This window comes from Tachypleus tridentatus, chromosome 4 (genome assembly GCF_004210375.1).
Source record: "Tachypleus tridentatus isolate NWPU-2018 chromosome 4, ASM421037v1, whole genome shotgun sequence".
Classification (NCBI taxonomy): Eukaryota; Metazoa; Arthropoda; class Merostomata; order Xiphosura; family Limulidae; genus Tachypleus; species Tachypleus tridentatus.
The window spans coordinates 20,783,797-20,807,777 of record NC_134828.1 but is presented as its reverse complement, the minus strand read 5'-3'; the positions used below and the strand labels follow the sequence as shown (position 1 = coordinate 20,807,777).

The window sequence follows — 23,981 nt, the reverse complement described above, 5'->3', positions numbered from 1 at the left end:
ATGTGTTTAACAACAATGGTTATTTAGGTAAAACCTGTTTAACAATAAAGTTGTTTAAATAATATGTGTTTAACAACAATGGTTATTTAGGTAAGACCTGTTTAACAATATAGCTGTTTAGAAACTTATCTAAATCTTGAAAACAAGTTGTATCTTTTCAATTCAAAGACATGGAATATATGGTAAACAGGAGAGCTAATGGTAATTCATTCATCAGCAGCCGTTAAACATCTGTTTTTATAACTTAACCATTTATATGTTTTGCAAATAATGTTTGTTTATATCTCACCCTAAATTTACGATATATTAAATACTTTATAAAACAGAACTTATGTGTTTTTTTAATGTGGCGGATAATTTTAACTCACCACGATGGAAAGAAGTAATGAGGTGAAGCAAACTGTACAGAAAACACACCGTATTTACTTTAACGTCACCAGTATTGTAGTAAATTTATCAATTGTTTCACTTAACGTTACCAGTATTGTAGTAAATTTATCAATTGTTTCACTTAACGTTACCAGTATTGTAGTAAATTTATCAATTGTTTCACTTAACGTTACCAGTATTGTAGTAAATTTATCAATTGTTTCACTTAACGTTACCAGTATTGTAGTAAATTTATCAATTGTTTCACTTAACGTTACCAGTATTGTAGTAAATTTATCAATTGTTTCACTTAACGTTACCAGTATTGTAGTAAATTTATCAATTGTTTCACTAACGTTACCAGTATTGTAGTAAATTTATCAATTGTTTCACTTAACGTTACCAGTATTGTAGTAAATTTATCAATTGTTTCCTTAACGTTACCAGTATTGTAGTAAATTTATCAATTGTTTCACTTAACGTTACCGGTATTGTAAATTTATCAATTGTTTCACTTAACGTCACCAGTATTGTAGTAAATTTATCAATTGTTTCACTTAACGTTACCAGTATTGTAGTAAATTTATCAATTGTTTCACTTAACGTTACCATTATTGTAGTAAATTTATCAATTGTTTCACTTAACGTTACCGGTATTGTAAATTTATCAATTGTTTCACTTAACGTTATCAGTATTGTAGTAAATTTATCAATTGTTTTACTTAACGTCACCGGTATTGTAGTAAATTTATCAATTGTTTCACTTAACGTTACCGGTATTGTAAATATATCAATTGTTTTACTTAACGTCACCGGTACTGTAGTCAAGTAAACAATCTTTTATTTAACGTCGCCGGTATTGTAGTCAAGTTAACAATCTTTTATTTAACGTCACCGGTAGTGCAGTAAATTTAACAATATTTTACTTAACGTCACAATATTGTGATACATCAGCTATATTGTTTCTGTGTTGTTATAGTTTCGTAAATATGCCAGTTTTAACATACAGTGTTGAAGTTTATGAGCTTTGTTGTACAAATAAACAAATAATTTTATATTTAACCCACGAAATTCCCAAGAGGATGCTATATGTGAGCAAAAACATTCTAAGATAACGTCTTGTCATCAGGAAACGTTACATGTTTATAAAACTCACACCAACTGATCTGATATAAATAACGTCCTAAATTTTCATATTTATAAAATAAAACAGCCTGAGATTTCGTTTTTGTAACGTAACTTTTTTTTTTTTTTTTCACAGATGATTCACGGATGGAACAGCGTGTTTGCTCTGGTCGTTGTCACGCTACTAGCAATTTTCGCTTCTGGGATGGCTCAAACGAGGTCCATCCAATTGAAACCTTTCGGGACATTGGCTGTAAAGGAGAATACAACAAGTCTAAATTTGCTCGTCTGAACAGAGTCTGTGAAGAATGCTACAACCTGTATGTAGCACCGGAAGTCGTACTTAAGTGTCGGTGAGGACTAAGTCTTGTTCATAAGAGATATTTACAGTTACACCTCTACAGATGTTACAACGTTTTCCCCAGTGGCACAGCGGCATGTTCGCGGACTCACAACGCTAGAAATCGGGTTTCGATACCCGTGGTAGGCAGAGAACAGATAGCCCATTCTATAGCTTTGTGCTTAATTCCAAACAAATTGTTACTACGAACAAAAACAATTTATTGGATACGTAACAAACACACACAAAAATTTCATTCTTTTAAAGTTTCATAGAAGATTCCAACAGAAGGGTCCGGCATGGCCAGGTGATTAAGGCACTCGACTTGTAATTTGAGAGTAGCGAGTTCGTATCCCCGTCATACCAAACATGCTCGCCCTTTCAGCCGTGGGGCGTTATAACGTCACGGTCAATCCACTATTCGTTGGTAAAGAGTAGCCCAAGAGTTGGCGGTGGGTAGTGATGACTAGCTGATTTTCCTCTAGTATTACACTACTAAATTAGGGACGATTAGCGCAGATAGTTTTCGTGTAGCTTTGCGCGAAATTCAAAACAAGCCAAACCCAACAAAAGAACAGATTATTACAAAATATGCAAGCAGGTTGTTTTACTTAAACTGCGAAATCAGTGCATTTACAGTTGTTTCTGTTACAATGGGTTAAACAGACGGACAAACAAATAGATACGTAGATCAAATAACAGTAAACTAACAAAAAGCAAAACCATAATTACTTGTAAAGTATTAATTAATAGTTTTGATTAATATTTATCTCATGAACATTAGTAGCGGACTTCTCCGCTAGGTGTACAAAGTTTACTTCTTGGATGTTCGTAATGAGCTCAATTGGCGTTATTTGTTTGTTTACTTTTAACCAGAACAACAGCTGAGCTATTTTGATGAAGGAAGCGACAAAGTGAACCAGTTGGTTATGATAAAGTTATCTTTCGTACTGAGTTTTAACCGAATTTTCTATGTTGATAACTGAAATAGATAGTTACAAAGGAAGAAACTGTTCGTGTCAAAATCCTGATTTTGTACCGGAATTTTTGCCGAATTTTCTATGTTGATAATTAAAATAGATAATTACTGGAGGAGCAACTGTTTATATCAGTATAATAAGTTGTGTTGGGTTCCTTTGTGTTAACACTTGGCACATAAAAAATATTTTACAATATGGCCGTTAAACGTAAAAGTGACTTTCTGTAATACATGATCGAGGTTGGCTTACGATCTGTTGTCAGGACAGTATATCTAACTTAGATTGTCCCAAAGATCTAGCTATTATTGTGAGAACGCGTTTTTTCTTTGTTAGACTGTCTCCAAGATCTAGCTGTTGTTGTGAGAACGCGTTTTTTCTTTGTTACACTGTCTCCAAGATCTAGCTGTTGTTGTGAGAACGCGTTTTGTCTTTGTTACACTGTCTCCAAGATCTAGCTATTGTTGTGATAACGCGTTTTTTCTTTGTTAGACTGTCTCCAAGATCTAGCTATTGTTATAAGAACGCGTTTTCTCATTGTTACACTGTCTCCAAGATCTAGCTATTGTTGTGAGAACGCGTTTTTTCTTTGTTACACTGTCTCCAAGATCTAGCTATTGTTGTGAAAACGCGTTTTTTCTTTGTTACACTGTCTCCAAGATCTAGCTGTTGTTGTGAGAACGCGTTTTTTCTTTGTTACACTGTCTCCAAGATCTAGCTATTGTTGTGAGAACGCGTTTTTTCTTTGTTACACTGTCTCCAAGATCTAGCTATCGTTGTGAGAACGCGTTTTTTCTTTCTTACACTGTCTCCAAGATCTAGCTGTTGTTGTGAGAACGCGTTTTTTCTTTGTTACACTGTCTCCAAGATCTAGCTATTGTTGTGAAAACGCGTTTTTTCTTTGTTACACTGTCTCCAAGATCTAGCTGTTGTTGTGAGAACGCGTTTTTCTTTGTTAGACTGTCTCCAAGATCTAGCTGTTGTTGTGAGAACGCGTTTTTTCTTTGTTACACTGTCTCCAAGATCTAGCTATTGTTGTGAGAACGCGTTTTTTCTTTCTTACACTGTCTCCAAGATCTAGCTGTTGTTGTGAGAACGCGTTTTTTCTTTGTTAGACTGTCTCCAAGATCTAGCTGTTGTTGTGAGAACGCGTTTTTTCTTTGTTACACTGTCTCCAAGATCTAGCTATTGTTGTGAGAACGCGTTTTTTCTTTGTTACACTGTCTCCAAGATCTAGTTATTTTTGTGAGAACATGTTTTCTTTGTTAGATTGTCTCCAAAATCATTGTTTTTCTTTGTTTTTTACTGTCTCCAAGATATGGCTATCCACGACGCCTACTGGTGTGAACACGATTCTTTGTCACAGAAAACAGTTTTCAACATTATTGAAATACATAAGACTTTTAACGATTTCTTACCAACAAAAGACGGCGCTACAAGCTCACATCTCTTTAATCTTTCATTTCTTACTTTCAATTGAGCTACAAAACTTGCTCACCCTTAAAGTTCTTATTGATAGTCTTATATAGTTCGTTGTTGCTTATAAATTTTCAATGTCACCTACTCAAGTAACATTATTCACTGTCCTTTATTTCCCATGAACTATTATTACGCTACAATTATCAGTTTCTTCTAATTAAACTAAAAAAAGTGAGATTTTTACTTGTGTGTATGTATGGTGGGGGCACAATAACTTGAGAGATAAATCCACTATTTGGTTATTTTAAGAGTAGCTGAACGAACCACTTGACACATGTGTCGCATAAAGTGTAGTTCATGTTGAAAATTACAACGTATAAAATATTATTCATATTACACTACATTTTTTTACAGACTTGGCCCGGCATGGTAAGGTGGTTAAGGCGCTCGACTCGTAATCTGAGAGTCGAGGGTTCTAATTCCAGTCACATCAAACATGCTCGCCCTTTCAGTCGTGTGGGCGTCATAATGTGACGATCAATCCTACTATTCGTTGTTTAAAAAGTAGTCCAAGAGTTGACGGTGGGTGGTGATGACTAGCTGCCTTCCCTCTAATCTTACACTGCTAAATTAGGGACGGCTAGTGCAGGTAGCCCTCGTGTAGCTTTGCACAAAATTCAAACCAATTTACAGGCTATTTGCAAATTTATATATTTCTAATTTTACATCATTTTTAAATTAATTATCTTACCACATTTCACGAAACATATTTTACTTTTTTTTTTATCAAATTAATATACTGCTAAATGTTCATATTATTATAGGGCCAACTGTTTCAAGAACGACATGTTTACCGCCTGTGTTGACGTTCTGTTGCTTGAAAAGGAAAAGTCAAAGTTTGAAAGCTTTGTTAACATCTTAATGGGAGACAGTGAAAGACCGTGATTCGCCCACACCAATTAAGTATCCAATCCATTACTCCAGTGATTATTATGGCTATTGTTTTTAGTTGAACAAACTATTTTTATTCTTAAAATCAATACGCAAAAGTTAATTTGAAGTTATAATTGTTATGATAACCATATTCTTGCATTAACTAATTAGAAAGCTAGCTTTAAGAATAAGTTGAGATGTCTTTCTGCAACTTACTATCATTGCTAAGCCTAAATCGTACTTTTCTGTATGTGTGGACTGTAATGTTCAACTGGCTTCTTTTCTAGTCACAATGTTAAAATAAAAGATGCATTTTATAATCTACAAACGAAGCAGTGGATATCTTTTTTTTTTATGGGAATAACATGGCATAACAATAACAAATTACGTTTCTACAAACCTACAAGCCACGTTTACACTACCCGAGTTACCGACACAAACATAGAAAGCTAATAAACGTGCATTTAAAAAGTAACTCAATATGCATGATAGGTAACACAGATCCAGACACTTCTAAAAACAAAACTATGACTGAAACGAAAATACATTGATTGATTTGTGATATCTGCTAGAAACAACTATATCTTCTTCACTACTTTTTAGTGGTTCACTGAACCCCATACATTTAATCTACCTTCGAATTTACTACAATCTTTAACGTCACATTTCTAAAAATTTTCTAAGCCTATTTTATTAAATTTTCTAAGCCTATGTTATTAAACCTTTTGATCTTAACGCCATCATTACAATCTAAAACTTCTAGTTTACAACTAACTTACCACATTAAAATATAGTTTATAACAATATGTAGCTTGACCAAATACGAAACCTTGGGTAACATGCTTGAAAATATTAAGAATCACCTCCGCATATACAGGGTGGCCCGTAAGTCCCTGCCCATCCATATGATATTATGTTATATTCAGTTACGCATGTATTATAAATTTGTTTGTTTTTTTTAGAGGAATATGGCCGATGTAAGCCCATGTTGAGGAAAATGTCTCACAGAACATGGCGTCGCATAATATTATGCAGCGTAGAATGAGGGACGGTACACTGGATACATAAGATATATGGATGGGTAGGGACGTACGAGCCACCTTGTACAACAAAATATATGCGGAGGTGAAATAAACTTTTAAACGTTTCTACGTAGTTTGACTACACGATTTTGTAAGCACACGTTTAAATGAGACACAGTTTTGTAAATATACGATTATGAACACTATTTATTGTGTCATACAGACAAGTTAAGCACTGAATCAATGTGTTACGCGGCTAAATGTGTCACATTGTTCTAAGCATTTGATTAAAGAGATCGCATGGCTGTAAACACAGGATTTAAAATTCTTGATTAAATGTGTTACGTGATTATAAACACACAATTACATGTGCCACGTGACTGTGCACACATGTGAAATGACAACTCTAGAACAATTTCTGTTGACTTTCTTCAGAATACACGATAAACTGTTTCAAATCTTGTTTTGTTTTTTTTATAAACAGGAAAACTCATGAATCTTCTGAAACGTTAGCTGACAGAAAGTAAGTCACTGTCGGATGTTCATTATTAAACACAACGCCTGTAGTTTGTGATTCGCGCAGCATTCTTCTGTGTCGACGTTGCCTAGGTCATTAGGGTTAATATCTATTATAAAGTAATCGAGCGAGATTAGTTAGTATGTTAAGACGAACGCATAAAGTTACAGCCGACTCATCCTCAAAGTACCTAATATCCGATGTCAAGTCAAACATTCGTTAATACTAATTTCGAATAGCTAGTACTGCTTTCAATATTCACTTCTTTGCAGACAAGCCCTTACACTCGGGATTTAAAATTCACTATAAATGGGCGCCATTAAACGCTGATACTTTCTGCTATATATAAGCTGAACTTTATATCTTACCAATCCTAAACTCCTCGTCTCCAAGTGTTCTCTGCACTCACAACTGAGGTTAGTACAGCACTAAATAATTCTCTTTAATAAATCTTGGATTTGATACAAAATTAAATATATATATTTGTGGGTATTAGTTCATAGTATTTACAGTTATTCTGGGTGAGGGGGGGTATTTTTCTTTTCTCTTTAAAACGTTAAATGTATCGAGTTAGTTTTTCATATATATTTTTACTCAAATTTCGTTTCTCACATTCTATCCTACTTCTGATTTTTCGCTTACACTCAATTTTGTAGAAAATATCCGGTCAAAACATGAAAAGAAAAATGAAACCTACTCATTACAGACTTGTCTAATAACTTAAATACAGCATAAGATAAATAAAAAATGGTATGTTAATTACAAACTTTACTTTTCTCTACTGATATATGCAAAATATGCTATAGTTCATTTTTCAAATGAATGTGTCAGGTTAGTCATTGTAAAACATTGTGTCAGATTAGTTATTGTAAAACAATGTATCAGACTAGTCATTGTACAACAATGTGTCAGATTAGTTATTGAAAACAATTTGTCAGGTTAGTTTTTGTAAAACATTGTATCAGGTTAATTATTGTAAAACATTGTGCCAAGTTAGTTATTGTAAAACAATATATTAGGCTAGTCATTGTACAACAATGTGTCAGGTTAGTTTCTGTAAAACATTGTATGTGATTAGTTATTGTAAAACTGTGTCAGGTTAGTTATTGTAAAACAGTGTATCAGATCAACTATTGTTAAACACTGTGTTGAGTTTGTTATTGTACAGCAATGTATCAGATCAGCTACTGTAAAACAAATGGATCAGGTTAATTACTGTACAACAATATATGAGATCAGGTTAATTACTGTACAATAATATACTAGGTTAGTAGATTTGGTAATATAAAAGAAGTTTGTGAACTTGTAAGCAGATACAAGTTATGAATATATTTTCAGTTAACATCGTTTGAGAATGCTACCCACAGTCCCCACCCTTGGTCTTTTAACACTTGTTTTATGTTTAGGTTAGTGTTTTAGCGTGATATGGCGACATCTGTCTGATCACTCTTGTTATAAATTTGGACCTACCAACATTAAAGTGCTTCATCGCAGTACACCGCACTTAAATCCAACTTATTTCTGTCAGGAATACATCTATCGATCAAGCAACGATAGTAGATTTTTTTCATTTTGAAAACTGAAAGATGGCATACTTTATCACTTGGCCTTTTCGTTTCGTATCTCATTGTTCAGAACTTGTTAAACTTGTTCGTTACGAATTACACATTATTTTCCAAGGTTAAGTCTTGTAAAACGAGTAATACGTATCAGTTCAGACATGATGTTTCTTTATCAAAATGAAGGCTTTTTGTTTCTTTCAATAACAATTATTTTATGACAGCTGTATCCGACCTTACAACACTGAGTTTGATTTGTTTGTTGTTAAGCGCAAACCTACGGGTATCGAAACTCTTATTTTAACGTTATAAGCCACAGCCTTACCATTCAATCACGTTGAAGAATCCTAATGAAAACATGGAAGTAACAAGTTTTGGTCCTTTACTGTTTCTATCTTCTGTAGACCAGCCCTACACTAGCGATTACCTGATTCTCTCTCTTAATGTAATGTCAGCTTCCATACCCTATGAGGAGGAAAAGTAAAGGAGTTACTATGTTAGCCATGCTACTCTGAACACAACGTATACTAATACACTGTTCACTAACCATACCCTATGAGGAGGAAGAGTAAAGGAGTTACTATGTTAGCCATGCTACTCTGAACACAACGTATAGTAATACACTGTTCACTAAAACAGTGCTTTTCAAATGTTTTTAGGAAGCGCTTCCTTTTTCTTCTTTATAATACACTCTTCCTAAAAAAAAAAAATCCAACACAAATCCAGTAATGACAACGATGAACTTAGCGCTAAGAAAACGAAAAGTTTCCTTGGCGCTTCTCACGCCTCACTCCAAAATAAGATCGTCCCTCAACTTGTCACTGTTTGGGAACCACTATACTAAAGAATTAATTACTTTATTACTAATAATTAATCTCATGAAAAGTAATCTATAAAAGTTCAATCAGCCCACGGTATTTTAAATTTTGTTTTACAGTTTTCGTACTGTTATGACCGCTAATCATAAAAAATGCAAACAATTACATCTTTGGATACATAAACTTTAGGATTTGTTTTGTATACTATCTACTAGAGCTATAGGTGTGTTCATAAGATTTTAACATTAATATAATATAATATTCTGAATATGAAATTCAGATATCACAACAAAACAACAACCGATGTAAAGTCACGATGGAACGGTATGTATCAAAACTAAATTTTGACATTGCTTACCGTTACGTACGTAGTTTAAAATCACTAAAAATTCACCATCTTTGGAACGGATGCGTAACAGCCTTTTCAATCGCTAAATATTCAAATACTCGATCATAAAGATGTGTTCAGATGAGGACTCTATAATTTCTGAGACGAAGATATCCCTTTTACATAATAACATTGGAAAACATCAACTTGAATCACCACGACTGTCGATAAAGGGATCTTCAACAAGTCGTATCCTTACTGTGGTAAGCAAAGAGCAGCATCTTGTAACAGGTGAGAATTCGTGAATACAAAGGCCAGAGGCAAAAGTCTTGTTCACGTGCACCAGACAATAGTTCGCAACATAATAATAATAAATCTCTGCCTGGGAATAGGGCCAATACGTTATTGGCCACCAAAATAAGTCTTCCAGTCAAACTCTCTCTTTGAGCCGTCTCATACTTCAAGCAGTTGGGGAATGAAATAGGTATTTATATTATTCCAAGTTGCTGGTCTCAGCTCCATTGGATTTCTGCACGATAATGTTGTTAAAATAGGCGCTGGTAAACCACTGCCATTGTTTACAAGACGGATAGAGAAAAACATGCGGGGAGGTATTGTGCACTTTGGACATGACAGTCTTATAACGGAGTCATTTTCAATAAAATGCATAGCGTCAGACATAACATGATCGTACATGGCAGCATGAACTATAACGACATAATGAGGCTCGAAAATTATTTTAATATAACGTACTCAATTTTTGTGTTGCTTTATAGAAATATGGGTCTCTTAATAAAAATTTGATATTTGTCTCACATACTATATGTAGAATCCTGGTATGTGTTTTGTTTTATAATGTACAAGTTCTTGGTAAGAGCTTCGTCTTAAAGCATAAACATCCTTGGGAAATGCTTCGTTTTAATTTAAGTGTAAAATATCTCGGTCAATATTACTCTGAAAATGAAAAAAAAATCATTCAGATAAATTTGTAACTTTGTAGAAAATATTTTACAAATTACACTCTTATTCGATGCAACGACATCGGTACTGACTGACTTCATTAAGCTTTCATAATTTTTGTATTTAATAAATATTATTTGACAAATTAAATTATTATTTTTAAATAGATTTTAAAAGTGTATAATGCCACCCTCTGTAACTTAAATTGCCATGTAGTACGAGGCTTAGCTTTGTGGTGTAACTAAGGCATTATTTTCCCTTTGACATAACTTAAGAGTTCGTATTTAAAAAAAAAAAGATAAAGAAAAAACAGAATTCCGACAAATGAAATTTCTGTTATTTCGTTTGTGTATACTTCCCTGAATTCTGTCTGATCGCTTCTGTATTTTTTATTCTCATTTTCTAGAATAATAATAAAAAACCGATTACTTGTAGCCCTCGTGCGTAGTGTTATAGTTGTACAAAGAAATCTTTATGTAGAATCTGTTTCCTAAGACACTGAAAATGCAAGTGGGTGATTACTGGATTTAACAGGAAAAAAAAAAAGTGAAATCATACCTGCAGTTACTACAGTTTGACGTCACTAGCAGCCAAACTGAGAAATACAAAACTTAGTTTTCCTGATAAAGCTTTTAGAGCAGTTGAGCAGCGTACTGTTTAAACTTCAATTCCACGAATGTAGACCCTACACCGATTAAATTAACACAGCTTGAGAGCACGTTTCGTAACGTCTATTTGACTCCACACATACACACGCACGCTGAGCACTTTAATTTAGCGCCACCTATTGTCACTTCTCATTGTTAAAGGAACGGACACTTAGCTGGAAACAGTTTTGAGTTATTATATAAAATGTTCTTTGAGGGTCACTGACCGTTAGATACATTTCAATTTCAAAACTTTAAAAGCAAGTTCAGAAAACGAACCTTAGGGGAAATTCACGCTTTATTTTAACCTATCGAATAGTACAAATGGCCTGGACTGATCTTTCTAGTCAACCTCAGCACCAAAATAATGTTCAGATAAAGTTTTATCTTTTGTATTGTTTTATGATATCTGAAAGAAAACGTTATTTAAACAAACAAAAACTTATACGTAATGACGTTAGTTCCTTGACGGAATGGTTGTTTTGGTTACAATATTACGTTGTTTCATTTGATTCTTGTATCTCCCCAGTGGCTGGCGGTAAGTCAGAAAGTGTATATCCCTAAAAACCAGATTTCGGAACCCCCTAGTGGACGTAGTATAGATTTCCTATTGTGTAGTCGTTTTATTGTGTAAGCTTAAGCAATTGTATATTGATTAAAATATATAACAAGTGAGTTAGTTTGGTGCTTAACAATAATAAATAAATGTGAACACAACAAAACTTCTATTAAATTTTTGTCATATTGTGACAAAACATTCAGTGGATTTTTTGTATGTTTGTTACCTTATCAGAAACAAGTAAAAACCTTTAACACACATCAGTACACAGAAGTAATTTAAAAAACTTGAGGTATTTTTAACCACATTTTACTCCTTTGTCACTGATAAATACGATGTTTTTACAATCCTGTTTTGAAAATTCAACAGATAGACGTTGATACGTAGTGTTTTATTAGTCTATTTGATAACCATAAGATTGGGTGAACTGTAAAATTAGATAATCTTTAGAGTGGATAAGCTGTGAGATTAGATAATCTTAAGATTAGATAAATTATGAGATTAAATAATCTTAATATTGGATAAACTGTGAGATTGATAATTTGTGAGAAAATTGGTAAGAAAGTTACAATACTTTTTTAATAAGTTAATGATTTAGTGTTTCAAAATTGGGGGGGCCCGGCATGGCCTAGCGCGTTAAGGCGTGCACTTCGTAATCTGAGGGTCGCGGGTTCGCGCCCGAGTCGCGCCAAACATACTCGCCCTCCCAGCCGTGGGGGCGTTATAATGTGACGGTCAATCCCACTCTTCGTTGGTAAAAGAGTAGCCCAAGAGTTGGCGGTGGGTGGTGATGACTAGCTGCCTTCCCTCTAGTCTTACACTACTAAATTAGGGACGGCTAGCACAGATAGCCCTCGAGTAGCTTTGTGCGAAATTCCAAAAACAGTTTCAAAATTGGCAATGAGTGTGACCGCTTTCAACGAGTCCCGATCTATTATTAACTTCGTGTTAATCTGCTGTAAATTACGAGCCAGACAATGAGTAGGCCTAGCTTGTAACTGAATATTTTCTAAGAGATTATCTTAGAACGTAGGAGATTAAGACTCCGAGAATGTTGGAGATTAAACCTAACACTTATATATAGAAATACGTGATCAAAGCAACGTAATAGCGGAACGTTAGTCTCGCTTCTCGATTTGTCAGCCAACGAAACAACTACACACAAGAGTCGAAAAATGTGTTTTTGAGAAATGGCGGTTAATCTTGCGGCATCGTTTGTGAAAGACAACTTTTACTAAGAAAATCCAAACATACGTGAAATCTGATAACAGATATTCTTAATTCTTTTTGGTGAACTTTTTAGTAATTACATTAATAACAGCGATCATTGTTTCGTGTAAATAGTAATAATTTGTACAGAACACAGATGCTAATTAACTTCATGATCATAATGACTCTTTAAATGCTCCCAGTGTATTAGCGGTGAGCATGATAGTTTATAGCGTTAAAATTCAAGATTCGATACCCATGGTGGGCGCAACATAGATAGCCCATTGTTTTAGGTCTTTGTTTAATGACAAACAAACAAAGTATTATTTAAGTACATAGCAATACATGAAACTTACAAGAGCTGTAACCACTTCTGCGCTACCATTCAGGTCAATATCACATGCATCATTACTAATGAGCTCTTTAAAGGCCTTTTGCTGTTAGCGTCACGTGAGTGACATAATAAGCTCATTCGTTAATTTATTTAGTGAAAAAACAAACAAACCGTTATACAAAGCTTATGTATCTCAAAATAATTACTTAGACAGCCGAGCGCAGCTTAGTGGTTAACGTATCGACCTATAATTCGAAGGGTCTATGGCTCGAGACGCAATGTTGGTTAATATACCACGTATGTCCAGCTGAGTTGCATTATAAAGGTAACAGTCAATTCTGTTATTCTCTTTAAACAGTTGAACAAAGCAGTTGTGGAGGCGTGTGATACTAGTTGGCTGGTCAGTAACTTAAAAATTGGGACATTTATATTTGAAACCTGAAAACCTGATTTGGCCGTTTAGAATAGCCCAAGAGTTGGCAGTGGGTGGTGTTTACTTGCTGTCTTCTCTCTAGTTTATAATTTCAAAATTAGGGACGGCTAGCGTTGATAGTCATCGAGGGCTTTATGTAAAATTTAAAAAACAAACAGATATCATTCAAAACACCTGAAGATTTCTAATAATTTTCAATTTTTTTGATTTCTAACAGTATATTAACGCTCAAGAGAAATTATTCAGAATTTAAATATAAGAATGCGAAATTACAGTTTCTTGTTCGTCAATAATTCTTTGAATTATTCCGTATGTTCAATGTAGAATCAAACCTATATCCCCACTGTAAACTTGTAGTATCGTACATATTCTACCAACACAATAACCTATTTTTAGCCCTATATCCCCACTGTAAACTTGTAGTATCGTACATATTCTACCAACACAAGAACCTATTTTTAGCCCTATATCCCCACTGTAAACCTATAGTATCGTATCTATTCTACCAACACAAGAACCTATTTTTAGCCCTATATCCCCACTGTAAACCTATAGTATCGTATCTATTCTACCAATACAAAAAAACTATTTTTAGAAAACTTAGTTTCGCACTATTATTTTATCATTAGGAAAATAACCAGAATTGATCTCTCTATCTTTTTCACTCTGTGAATGAAAAAATACGAAGTTGACGACAGGTGGCTTTCATTTCCACAGTGAAAATCTGAACATTTCGTGAATACACTAACTTTAAACGCAGTAAATTAATTATAGCCTGATAAAGTGTTTTGGGTACAGCTGTATTTATCATTGTTATTTTCCTATCTACTGTATATATCATCAGAATCCACAAAGGTCAGACATAAGAGTGATATCACTGGATTGATCTTCCGACATGTGGGACTGAGGTGTTGGATCGTGTTTTTTAAGACGACCACTTTGGGTTAAAATAGAGTATTAATACTTAAGCCTGAACTAAAATTCAGACGTTTTTCCTTGAGTTCTTTCTGGGTTTGTTTAGTAAAGATTTGAAACTATAAATCTGACTAAAGTAATTGATTTTAGGTTTTTCACCTCTCCTTAAACCAAAGTCCAAGATAATGAAATAGAAAGTCCACTTTTTCTGTGAAAGCAAAAAAGTTATCCGTTTCTTACTACTTGGATCGGCATAGCTAGGTGTTAGGTTGCTTGACTCGTAATCTAAGGATCACGGGTTTGAATCCCCGTCACACCAAAAATGCAAGCCCTTTCAACCGTAGGGGCATTACAATGTTTAGTCAATCCCACTATTCATTGATAAAAGAGTAGCCCAAGAATTGGAGATGAGTGATGATGACTAGATGCCTTCCCTCTAGTTTGTTTTGAATTTCGCGAGAGCTATCTGTGCTAGCCATCTCTAATTTAGCAGCGTAAGAATAGAGGAAAGGCAGCTAGTCATCACCACCCACCGCCAACTATTGGGCTACTTTTTTACCAACGAATAGTGGGATTGATTGAAACATTATAACGCCCCTGCTGCTAAAAGGGCGAGCATGTTTTGCGTTACGGGGATCCGAACCCCTTCCCTTCCCTCTTAAACTGTTAGATTAGGGGCGGTTAATGCAGATAGCCCTCGTGTAGCTTTTCACAAAACTGAAAGAAAATAAAACAAAAATTCTTGTTACTACATAGTTCAGATGTAAGTCTGCAGGTTTACGACGCTATAAACCGGGTTTCCATACTTGTGGTGAGCAGCGAAGAAATAGCGTATTGTAAGCTTTGCGCTTAGAAACAATCAAACATTATTACTATAATCAGCGTTTCAAAATCAAAAAATAATAATCATTTTTTTACCAAATCAACGTTTATGTGTATGATTTCAAAGACCCGCCTTCCAGTGACGTGACAATCAAGTTTTTCACGCGCAAACACTTACACACTCATATATAGCTTATAAACTGGAGGTTCGGTAACAGTTAGTAGTTTGGTCAATAAAGCAATACGTTAGTGTGTGCTGTGGTTGGTTGCCAGTCCTGCTATTCGGTCTTTGAAAGTTTAATGAGGTAAGTAAGACCCTGATTTAAACAATATTTTATTCATATAGAAGACTTATGTCTGTGTTGTTGTTTTTAAAGCTGAGAGCAGTGTTGGATTTGAAGACTTGTGTTATCAAGTATGTTACTGGTTTTATACATTCTAGAACAGAAGTTCTCAGTCTCTGGTCTTTCGACAGATTGCATAATTATGGAAAGGAAACGTCAGCACAGTCTATAATCCCATTGTGATCCACCGAGATAAAGAAAAAAACAGATGGTCTGTGATGAAAACAATATCTGAGATCCACAATTTCAGAGATTTCATCAGATTCTATGGATTAGTTTAGGGGATTTATCTCTGGTTTTCGTCAGTGAAATAGCCTCCTATATTCTATAGATTTCTTTAAATCGTATGAATTAGTTTAGTGGATTTATCCCTTCTTTCCGTCAGTGAAATACACCCCTATATTCTATAGATTTCATTAAATCGTGTGGATTAGTTCTCTTGCAACCATCAAATAAAACGTTAAACGTTATCCACATTTGCATGTTTTACGTTTTACTAATGCTTTATTGAACAAATCCCGAGCTTATTAGACTAAAAACAAAGTTAACGATCTCTGGACTTCACTTTTTTCTTTTTAAAATAATCACACGTAGTTGGTCTTCCATCATTACAAGCTTTCAATGATGGAAAGACCCACATAAAAATATTCATTTTCATTGTTTTCACCTCTAGTGAGAAACTTTAGTGAATCGACTTTACAAGTTAAAACAAAAACAAAACACAAACACCTTCAAATCTTTAAAGGAAATATCGCGAAAGATAATTTTGATTTGGATGTAAGAAGGAAATGGCACTACTTCATCCAGGAAATGTCCACTTTTAGATCTTAAATATATCAGTTTAATATTTTGTTTGTTTGTTTTAGATCAAAGCTACACTGAGCTATCTATTATGTTCACCACTGGAAGTAGAACCCCTTGATTGTAGCGTTTCAACTCTCACTTGAAACAAAAAAAAAGCATTTACGCTAGATTGTCAATGTCAAAAACACATACGAAAAGTAACCAATTATGTACTTAATGTCTTCCTATTATGAGGGTGCTTTGAAAGACATTGTGATATCCTTTCCCTACTAACTTCAAACTATTCACCCAAACTAGGGAACTTACTAGCAGTGTCTGTTACAGCAAAGAAATGTTTTCAATTATCGTTTTAGGACATGTCAAGTAATACATAACAAATAATTAATTGCTATTTTAAGTCAGTATTTCTGATTCATACATATCGAAAGATGTTATGTCTATTGGTAGCTACATAACGTGAATATGACGTATTACATCTAATACTACAAATATTTTAAGTCTTAAAGAAACTTTAATTTTAACAAATGGAACCAAAACTTCATAAATCTTAAAGAAACTTTAACAAATGGAACCACAATTTCACAAGACTCCAAGGAATTTACCAAATAAAACCACATCTGCCCAAGTCTCCAAGAATCTTTAACAAACAGAACTACAACTTCACAAGTCTCCAAGAATCTTTGACAAATATAATCACAACTGCTCAAATCTTCAAGAAAGCTAACAAATGGACCCACAACTTCACAAGTCTCTAAGAAAGTTTACCCATTCTCTAGGCACGATTGTGATTTGTTTATTCGTGAATGAAATCATTATTATCTTGCTTTTGAAAACGAATTTTAATAAATATCACATTAATAGTGAAGGATTTGTTTGTTTGTTTGAAGTCCAGCACAAAGCTGTCACAATAGGCTACCTATGCTCTGCGCATCACGGGTGTTGAAACTCGGTTTGTAACGGTGTGAGTCTGCAGACATATCGCTGTGCCATTGGGGGGGGGGGCAATTTTGGAGGGAAACAACTAATAATTTACATGTATTACATTACTACATTTGTTCAATAAATCGACAATAGCGCAATACATTTGAATATAAGTTATTGATACTTCTTGAAAATACATGTATATAACTATCACATCGTAGGTTGTGTGACAGCTAATTATACATAAAACTTACCTTTCATATGATACGCAGTCATTATGCAAGTGTTATTGCACTGTAATATCAAGGAACAGGAAAACACCGTCTTTTGATTTTCAACACCATTCTGGACAACATTTTTCACCTTTAACTTCACTTTTATCAGTTTTTTTTAACTGCATTGTCGACGAAAGTTTTCCTTAAACTGCATTGCTAGCATTTTTTTAAACTGCATTATTAAGTGTTTTTCCTCCCTTAACTGCATTGTTGGTGTTCATGGTCTATATAAGATTTTTGTTTTTTTAATTTGTTCAGTTTGTGGCTAGTTTTATTGAATGAACATAGGATAATTTTCTATACAAGAAATAACTATCTTCCCTTATCGGCGGCTTGTCAGGGAGGTACCTTGTGCAACTTGCTTATTCAAACTATCTCGGAACTGGATTTCACTTGTACAAACTAGATGATCAAAAAATCGAGAGTTTTCTTTTTTTCCAGGTTTGCAGTTTTTAGTTCTTTTCAGACATTTTTTCTCTCAACACATAATAAATTAATTGTAATAAAAAAAGAAATTTTTAAATTATAGAATTGGACTCACTTTTACCAGCAGTATGCTGATAAATTCATTTTAGTTTGTAACACACTAAATTCTAAGAGAAACATAATACACATATTCTTATTAATAAGGCAATCAGTGGTTCCCATGGTTCATATTAAAAATTTTGCAGAACACCACTATCAAAGCCATTTTTACTTTAAAACATATTGTATGGGAGTACTGCTGAGATATGCTAATATCGTGTTCCGAAAAACTGTATGTGTCGCCTGCTGAGACTGGCTCTGAGCAGTGTTTTAATATAAAAGTTCCGCTGACAGTAAAAGTGGTTCATGCTGTTCCTAGCCAACTACAACTTTATTTTTCAATGGGAAGACACACTTAGGTCTTTAGCCAAACGCCGAGAAGACAGAAAGCAACATTTCTCAATTGCACGTTTCAGTCTATTAGAATTAGTTGAGATGGGATGAACTGCAAAATCATTTAAGAGAGATTTTTAAAATTATTTGAATGGTTCAAATTCGAGGTTTAGGTTTTAATTCGGGTCTCTGTTCATGGTTTTAAGGCCCTAAACATTGAGCTAATATTAGATGTACTTCCGCAGTTTCCCCCCCCAAATGTTCTGCTTCAACAGTAAATAAAACACAAAATTTAAAAATAATAAATATTTTTATTTCTTGCTTTTCAAGTTCATATGTCATGATCTTACAGAGTGTATAATTATTATAGCGAATTATGAACTGCGAGAACTTGAACTGTAACTTTTTATCACAACCATATACTTTTTATCTTATTTTATTTTATAATGTACAAATCACATTTTTACCACAATACTGTCGTCCTAGTGTTTCGTTTCAACTCCTGGTCGTTGTGCACTTCTTGGTGTTCATATGACCACTATGGCTCTGTGTTGGACACATCATATAATTATCACTTTTTGTCGTCATTAAAAATTCGCCTGATATCCGAGCCCCAGTTCCTTATTTTATTTTAGCATGCGCTACAATTTTATTCACTTCCGGTTGTATTGTAACTGAAAGTGTACATGTGGTTTGGCCTTTGAACAACTGATACTCATGTCTTGAAGTAAAATGTTTAACATCGAACAAGAAGAAATGACAGGCCCGGCATAGCCAGGTGGGTTAAGGCATTCGACTTGTAATCTGAGGGTCGCGGGTTCAAATCCCGTCATACCAAACATTTTTGCCCTTTCAACCGTGGGGGGCGTTATAATGTTACGATCAATCCAACTATTCGTTGGTAAAAGAATAGCCTAAGAGTTGGCGGTAGGTGGTGATGGCTAGCTGTCTTCTCTCTAGTCTTACACTGGTAAATTAGGGACGGCTAGCGCAGATAGCCCTCGTATAGCTTCGTGCGAAATTCAAACAAAACAAATAAAAGATGATTTTAAAATAGTTAACATTAACGTAAGATAGTTTATCTACATATTTCTTATTGTTTAGATGGCAGCAAAGTATTTCCGTTTCGTCCTGATGATACTGTTGCTTTCCACAACGGTGGCCAAGAAGAAGATTTTACAGAAGCGAAGTTTTTCTGTATTGGGTTGTATGGGAACTTATGACAAGGCCAAGTTTGCTCGACTGAATCGAGTATGTGAAGAATGTTACAACCTATACAGAATTCCAAGTGTGCAGGAAGATTGCAGGTATGCTAGACTCCCGAATTTTTGGATTTAGGCCTAATTTTCAGTATTCAAAGAAAATTAAATACAGGTTTTACACCAGTAATGTAAGATACCACTATCTGTTGCTTCCTTTTACACCGAAAACCACACCACACAGGTAGTAAAAAATCCCACCATCGATTACTTCTTATTTTTACGCTGAAAAATTTCATATAAGGTTTATTACATTTACATTAGGTATCTAAACAAGTAATACAAAATTACTAGTCTCAAAGACTAGTGTAATCTGATGGTTACCGTGCCAGACTGTCAATATTGAAGACTCGTGATTCGAATATCTTTGCCGTACCTTAGGAGCTTGGTCGTGTTATGAGAGCGACAGTAAAATCTTAATATTCGATTTGAGTAGTCTAAGACTTGGCGATGGTTGCTGTTGACTAGCTGCCTTCCCATTGGTCTTTCCCAACGTTAAGGGTTTGTGTTCAACTAGACATGGTATACATATCAGATAACAGCATATGATACACAGATAGATTTAGCGTCCACTAGGCCAACGTTCAGGTCTAATAGTCATGGTATTATATATAATGCATAGACCAATCTAATGATTATTAACCATGACAAATTTGAAAACGGTGTAATAATTCAAATTATTTTGGATAATAAAAGTTTATTAATTCTCAGTGAAACCTGTTCTTACATTATGATAAATCTATAGGTATGTAATTATTTTATTTTTTTTCTATTCCAGCAGAATGTCTCATCTTGTTGAAGGATGTTTTATGTTCTCTTCAAATCACATATATTAGTTAAAATATTAAAAAATTTGGCTTTTTTTCAATTAATAAAAAAAGAGTAACATAAGTTATCATACTGTGTGGGCTAACTGTAAACTTAGAATTATCAAACTGATCGGAAATGAATAACCTTATTTTTAATTTATTAAGTTAATTTAAAACTAATAATATTGGTTTTGATACATTAAATTAACTTAAGATAGTAATACTGGGTTTGAATTATGAATTGATTTAAGAACAATAGTATGGGTTTTGGTTTTGTTGTAAGCTGTAAAACTTCACGCTGAGCCACCATGGAGCCCCAATGAGTTGGCAGTAAATTTACTGGCTTCCAACACTACATTCTGTGGTTGATTCCTCGCAGTGGATAAAGCTCACTTAGCCAATTGTGTGGCTTTCACTTGAAAACTTTTTTTTTTCACAAACAAACATAAAGCTTTCAGTAATAGAGGTTTAAGTGGCAACTCTTTCAATAGGCTGCTGACAGTACTAGACGTTAAACTTGTGTAGCAGCCACAATTTAGTGAAGCAACAGAGATTTGTTTATTGTGTCCAAGATGGGGTAGTTTCCTAAAATCTTCTAAATAAACACTTTCTGAGATTTTCCTAATATATCAGGACACAGCTTATAGGAAGCAAGGAAAAATGTAACCGTGTTGTTGTTGTTTTTTTTCATCATGAACCATATCATAGGTTTATAATATGGATCACAATAAACTACACAAAACCTTAACATTACGTTTGGGCGAAACTCATTTCAAACAGTAAAGATTTGGTTCAACAACGATTTAAAACCTTTAATACTGTCTGCTGGACACACGTATAAAAATGCACAAATGTTAGACTTACAAAGAACAGAAAATCCGTTCAAAATGTCCTGTTTGTAATTTTTCTCATCATTAATATTTATTTGTCAGTTAACAACAAAAACAGATCGATAAACCTTTTGTAGAATACTAAATAAGGTACTACGAAGGTCGTAGGGGTATTAAAAATTCGATTTGTTTCTTTCATATTTTATATAAACTACAAACATCATAATACCAGTGTAAACGGTGTTATCATTATCCCTTGAAGTTAGCTTTCTTACAAGTGTTCTTAAAGAAAGCTGAGTGGCGTGTGAATTGAGGAATAACAGCTAATAATAGACGAACATTAGTTGACTGTAACATGTAGATACTCAATGCTTTGTACACTATAAAATCGGTGTCTTCAAGAAGCGACCTCTATATTACGTACGAAATAAAGGAGTAAAAAACGTCAGTTTACATAATATTAAATTTTATTACACATATTGATAGAATAATTACTTGAAAAAGACACGAATTTTTAGTAAAAAGAGATGTTTGTTTTAGAATTAAGCACAAAGCTACACAATGGGCTATCTGTGTTCCGCTCACCACAGGTATCGAAACTCGATTTTAACGATGCGAGTCCGCAAACATACCTTTGTGCCACTAGGGGGCGAAAAGAGATGTTTTAGACGTATATGCTTTACTTGGAAACGCTGCTTTTCTATACAGGTAAAATTTTATACGTGATTAGTGGTGGTTATGACTTTAGCCTAAAGACGTATTTGCCCAATGCTATGCATTATACGAGGTCTGTTAAAAAAATACGCGGACTGTTTGAATTGCGCGGCTCCAGTTGGTTCCAGGGGAATCCGCTTGGTGTCGCTAGGTTCTCACAGATCAGCTGATTACGACGCCATTTCCCGATTGCAGATATCTTCATTTGTGTATTAGCTACGCGGTTTTAAGTGAAGTGCGATTTTTTTTCGTTTGGCGGATTTCAGAATGAATGACCTGAAGGAGCAACGACTTGCTGTGAAATTTTGTGTTAAACTTGGAAAATCTGCGACTGAAACTTTTGCTATGCTTAACACGCCTTACGGTGATGTTGCTATGAATCGTACGACACGTTTCAAGTGGCATGAACGTTTTAAGGATGGTCGACAGTCCATTGAAGAAGATGAGCGTCCTGGACGTCCTTCCACGTCAACTGACGACCCACACGTCGACAAAATCAACACCCTGGTGCGGGCAAATCGACGTCTGACTGTCAGGGAGTTTGCTGAAGAGTGTGGGATATCAGTTGGATCTTGTTACGAGATGTTGACCGAAAAATTGAAGATGCACCGCGTTGCTGCGAAATTTGTGCCTCAGAACTCGTGAGTTTTTGGCCAAACACTCGATCACTGTTCTTCCCCCCCCCCTACTCACCTGAAGCTTGCTCCTTGCGATTTTTTTCTTGTTCCCCAAACTCAAAAGACCCTTGAAAGGAAGAAGATTTGAGACGATTCCCGAGATTAAGGCAAATGCGACGAAGGAGCTGGAGGACATTACAAAAGAAGCGTACCAGGACTGTTTCAACAAGTGGAAACACCGTTGGGATAAGTGTGTGCGTTGGGGAGGAGAGTACTTTGAAGGGGTCCCAGACCTGTAACTTCTAAATAAAGTACATTTTGTTTTATGACGTCAGTCCGCGTATTTTTTGAACAGCCCTCGTATGTACATTTATAGAATTTAATTACACAGAAACCATAAAACAAATCTTCAGCAACGGCTTAAAGTTTTGCATCTTGAAATAATGCGATCAAATAGTCAATAGCTACAGTGAATCATCATGAACTATATCAACTAGGAAGCATGTTCGTTATCATTACAATATATAAAATTAGCTATCATAACAAGTAAAAATAGGGATCCTAAAAAAAGTTAGGAAACAAGGTTAGAGATTCTGTAAACATTATTGAACCAAACGACAAACCCATATTTCGATCTCACCAAAAGTAGTTCTAGGTAACAACATGGGGCCAAAATAGGGGGTTTGTAATTTGAGTAAATAACGTCAAAATTATCCCCAGCTTTGTTTTCTTACTTCATTTACAATCTCTATTTGCAGATTTTTTAACTATTAACCTTGTGCCATTATATTTAGATTAGGCTATCCCGTTAAAATGTTCTACAAAGAGAAATTCATACAGGTTAATACAAATAATTCTGTTGTTACTGTTTTTTTAGGTTCAACTGCTTTAATAACGACATGTTTCCAGATTGTGTCTCTGCCTTGTTGCTGGATCCTGAACAGCAAAAGCTCGACTCTTTTGTAGATTACTTGTATGGAAAGAAGAAATAACTACAATACCTCGAGAACAGCCCGCTCTATCTTCTAAATCGATGTTCGTCTTTATTTAAGCCACGACCATTATCACTTATTTCATTGCGTTGTTGTTGTTTTAGAATTACATTTAGAGTAATTCTAGTGGCGATGTTGTAATGTGTCGATACTTTTATTTATTTATTTATTTATTTGAAACCTTGGACACTAAGTATCTGCTAACAACACAGGATAAGAATGGAAGCGTTTAAACAGTGTGTAAAACAGATATTGAAGAAAACATACAAGAA

The 23,981-nt window shown here is 34.5% G+C and overlaps 1 protein-coding gene and 1 long non-coding RNA gene across 4 annotated transcripts in view; one reads left to right on the top strand and one right to left on the bottom strand.

Moving 5' to 3' along the window:
- Positions 1 to 10,202, bottom strand: part of LOC143248641 (uncharacterized) — a 24,840-nt gene extending 14,638 nt beyond the window's left edge. For both annotated transcript variants that reach the window (XR_013027125.1, XR_013027126.1), the window contains exons 1-2: positions 9,438 to 10,202; positions 8,587 to 8,726 (exon numbers count right to left, since the gene is read on the bottom strand). This is a non-coding gene — a long non-coding RNA (uncharacterized LOC143248641). The remainder of the gene's footprint in view (positions 1 to 8,586; positions 8,727 to 9,437) is intronic.
- On the top strand, positions 6,964 to 23,981 carry LOC143248640 (crustacean hyperglycemic hormone-like). Of its 2 annotated transcripts, none has more exons than XM_076497157.1 (3): positions 6,964 to 7,118; positions 19,593 to 19,795; positions 23,595 to 23,981. In XM_076497157.1, exons 2-3 carry the CDS (start codon positions 19,593 to 19,595, stop codon positions 23,707 to 23,709), a joined length of 318 nt encoding a protein of 105 aa, XP_076353272.1. In that variant the 5' UTR covers positions 6,964 to 7,118; the 3' UTR covers positions 23,710 to 23,981. The 2 variants fall into 2 exon arrangements, with proteins under 2 accessions (XP_076353272.1, XP_076353273.1); XM_076497158.1 differs by lacking the exon at positions 6,964 to 7,118 and adding an exon at positions 15,486 to 15,591.